The following is a 3973-nucleotide window of genomic DNA, read 5'->3' as shown; positions in this document are numbered from 1 at the left end:
TGTACAGTACCTCTTGTATCTATTTTTTAAAACATTTGTATGCAATACATGTACCTTTGTTGACATGGTTTGAAACACACCAAAGCCGACAATGCTCATCAGATGTTTCAACTGATATACAGTAGCGCCTATTACAGCCTGTCCAGGCTGTCCAATTTTATTTGACAAAAACTGGGGATATTCCAAACTATGGTCATGATTACATCACGTCGTGACTATGTATGGGCATACAACTTTTTTTTGAAAAATAAAATTTAAGTCTAGACAGGGCTTAAGGAAATAAACTACTTCAATCAATGCCACAAAAAAAAAAAAAATGTGCAAATGTAAGTTGTATCTCTTCACATCTGTATGCAATAAATGAGGACAGAGACATTTTCACTCTCATACAACATATATAAATCAATGTTTATTTTCAATCATCATTATTATTATTAGAAAAATAAATACAAATTGATTTACCATAAGGTCCAATCACCCTGAGAATTCACAGTAGTACTTCCCTTAATTCCATCAGCTGCTAACGTCAGACACTTGTTTACAAATCAAAAACATTATTTAGAGAGGGTCTTCCCTCTATAACATTAGTAGCATGAATAGTAAATTCTAAATAAAATACTACTTAATTTAGGAGGTTAACAGTGAATTATATAAACATAATGGTATATTATGTAATGCTCTGTCCAGACAAAAACATGTGACATGCCTTAATATGGTCATGATGACATCACAACGTGACCCAACAGAACATTTGATTGTCTGGACAGGGCTTAAGGGTTTGCACTCAAAAAGGGGTTCAGCAGAATTATAGAAACACATCAGATGGGACAGATTTTTGCTCTATAAACATTACTTTTTATATTACTTCAATACATTTTCTTTGTAATAAAATAACAAATCATTTATAATATGCATTTTACAAGACATCATTAAAACTTCAGTATCAAGAGCAATGGGCAAGCATAGCCTGATAAAGAACGCCCTTATTACTATTAGTACTGTATCATCAATGGGTGGGGTACATGCTGTTACCCATGCCCCCTGGCCACGCCCACCTTCATTCTAGATTAAGGTAAATGCTCGAATAAGTGCCGCGGTGCTTAATCGAGAGTACACTGTGTGTAATGAAACACTTTGAAAAAAGGTCTAAATACAATGTATACAGTGTTAAAATAAATAAATAACACAATGAAGACACAAGCATTTCCATACATAAACGTTTATTTACGATGATGTGAACTATAATAGGCCTACTGAACTACGGGAATATGTGAGATAGGTAACATGGAAACGATAGTAGAAAGCGCCATGCCAACATTTTTATAAGCGCCTCTCTCCAATAAGCACCACACAAAAGCCTCCAAAAATTGTATTTTTCTGTTTGCCACATGGCCTTCTTTGGTGGTTAACACATGATTTTGAGTGCTCTAGAAATTAAATCAATAAACCTAATGCATCTAATTTATCTTTCATGATTTTTATAAAGTACTCTGAATGAAGCCAATGCTTCAGCACTGATCGAAGAACACAGGATAAAAATAGGCCCAAGATAGCAGTATGAGTATACAGAAGTAAGCATGAGCATATCTGTGCAAGTGCAGTATAGAGTACTACAGTGATTATGTCACGACACCGCGTAATACTACTCTGTTGCTATCGTTGCAAAAAACGTTCAACCGTGCGCCATTTTCTCCACTGACAAACCATTGATCCCAATTTCTAACGTAATTATTAAGATGTTGTATCTTACTTTTTCTTTGTCAATTTTAATTGATGATTAAATGTGTGTTTGATAACTTTAAAAAAATCGAGCTTTTGTATTTTTAGTACATTTTGATGGTAAAATATTAAATTTTAAAATGCCTATTCCAGAAAGCCTATGAAGTCATTGAGGCCTAATGAACGGTAACCAACGTCTGTTGACAACAGAGCACCACCTGATGTCGTGACGACATGACTGTGATACTCTATATTCAAAAATGATAAACATAGAACATGGTATTTCCCAAAATCCAGGATTTAGAGAATTTATTCAGAAGGTACACAACACAGCAACGAGTAAACGAACTGTATTTCAATTTTTTTTCTTAATTAGGTTTGTTAGGACTTTGAACCAGAAGATGCCATGGCTGTACATTACATAAAAATAGTAAACTTAGATGACAGGTGGGCAAAGTGTGGCCCGACAACAATTGTGGCCCGACAACAATTTTTTTTGCGGCCCACGAAAACTAATTAAAAACTCTACGTGTGCAGCCAGCCAAATGTCTTTAAATAGAAAACACCTTGTTTTTTATGGCCTGAGACCAATTATCTGTAAAAATTAATATTAAAACTGAAAATAACGTGAAATATAAGCAGTGAATGAAGGTTTTTGAAAGCCAACTTGAAACATCAAAGTTTGGGTGCAGCCCTCAGTGTTAAATCAAAATTCACTTTGGCCCTGCGGTTGGTTTGAATGCCAACCCGACTTAGATCAACGTAAATATACACAATTATGAAAGGTATCCAACTGTGTGTCAATGGTAGCCTGCTGTCTGCTAGTGTGTGTTCCTTGTCTAACATGTTTTCTCAACATCATATATTCCACATACCATATTGGCTGGCAAAGCTTTGTCTGCAAAAATACATAAAAAAAAAGTTTCCCCACTTCATTAATGTACTCTTAAAGTTGACCTCATACTTGCGCAACATAAAAATCTGTGATGAAATCATGTTGTTGAGGCTTTGTGCCTCTTAACATCTGTATCAACTCATGTGATCCAGTCACGCAGGAAATAATCGTATGAAGAATTTGTATAGATTGAACCCAACACCATGAAAGTGGTAAGGCTGGCACCTTACCTAGTGCACCACAAATAACTCATTTAAGTTCCTTACCTATTGCTTTTGGATATGGCAAGTTCAACTGTTCCATTATCTCTAAAAACCGCTCCTTTGGTTGTGAAAGCCTTGGGTTGAATTTTAGTTCTTCACCAATCGTGGTAACAAATTGACCTCAAATATAAAAAGACATATTTAACTTGTGTTGTTATACATCACAGAAAATCAAATTATGTTCTTTAAAGAAATGTTTGTGAAGTGGTTTGTAAATTTTCTTGGAAGCTTTACCCACCTGTGTAGTCATGAGCGGGATAAAGGATTGTGTCTTTAGGCATTGACAGGATTTTTCCGTGGACACTATCATATAGTACTGATGAATCACCTTAAAGAAAATCAACAAAAACCGATTACAATTATTTTCTTAAATATTTTCATCACCATCATCATTAACTTCCCTTTATTATTATTCAAATCAAGTTCATCATCATCACGGTAATCCACAATTACTGGTGTCACCCCCTATGATAAAGGTGACTATGATGACAAGACTGACGATGATGATGATAATGTTAATGATGATTATTGACGATAGTGATGATGACAACAGTGATGATGAAGATAATTGTAGTAAATGAACATTTACCTTCCTGAAAATCTGTCCTGCCACACCCCCTTATGAGAATGGCATCTCCTGTGAATGCCATGATTGGTTGACCCTCAGTTTTCAGTACAAAGGTCATACAGCCATTAGTGTGTCCAGGTGTATTCAAAGTGTCTAAACACTATAAGAAAAAAGACAATTACAACAAATCAGGAACATGATATTCTATGCTGAATTTTCAATGCTTAAATTTTACTTCAGTTTAAAAACAAATTTTAAGTTTAAAAATAGGTTTAAGCCCTGTCCACACTATCAAGTTTTATTTGACAAAAAAATGTGACATGCCTAAATATGGTCATGATGACATCACATCATCACCATATATAGGAACATCATGACTATATATGGTTATGATCACATCACATCATGACCATATATAGGAACATCATGACTATATATGGTTATGATGACATCACATCATGACGTACACAAGAGTTTTAAAAATTTGATAGTGTGGGCAGAGCTTTATATATTTTATGAATCAGCTGA

General features: G+C 34.6%; 1 protein-coding gene across 1 annotated transcript in view; it reads right to left on the bottom strand.

Annotated features, from left to right (window-relative positions):
* Positions 1–2001: 2001 nt before the first annotated feature.
* Positions 2002–3973, bottom strand: part of LOC117121660 (persulfide dioxygenase ETHE1, mitochondrial-like) — a 6043-nt gene continuing 4071 nt past the window's right edge. Inside the window, exons 4-7 of the mRNA XM_033266908.1 lie at positions 3467–3605; positions 3116–3205; positions 2881–2997; positions 2002–2617 (exon numbers count right to left, since the gene is read on the bottom strand). Of these exons, the coding sequence (XP_033122799.1) occupies positions 2559–2617; positions 2881–2997; positions 3116–3205; positions 3467–3605 (405 nt within the window). The 3' untranslated portion in view covers positions 2002–2558. The remainder of the gene's footprint in view (positions 2618–2880; positions 2998–3115; positions 3206–3466; positions 3606–3973) is intronic.

This window comes from Anneissia japonica, unplaced genomic scaffold (genome assembly GCF_011630105.1).
Source record: "Anneissia japonica isolate Jap-2015-1 unplaced genomic scaffold, ASM1163010v1 scaffold287709_len1912824_cov184, whole genome shotgun sequence".
In the NCBI taxonomy this organism is placed as follows: domain Eukaryota; kingdom Metazoa; phylum Echinodermata; class Crinoidea; order Comatulida; family Comatulidae; genus Anneissia; species Anneissia japonica.
This window is presented reverse-complemented; position numbering and strand designations above follow the sequence as displayed.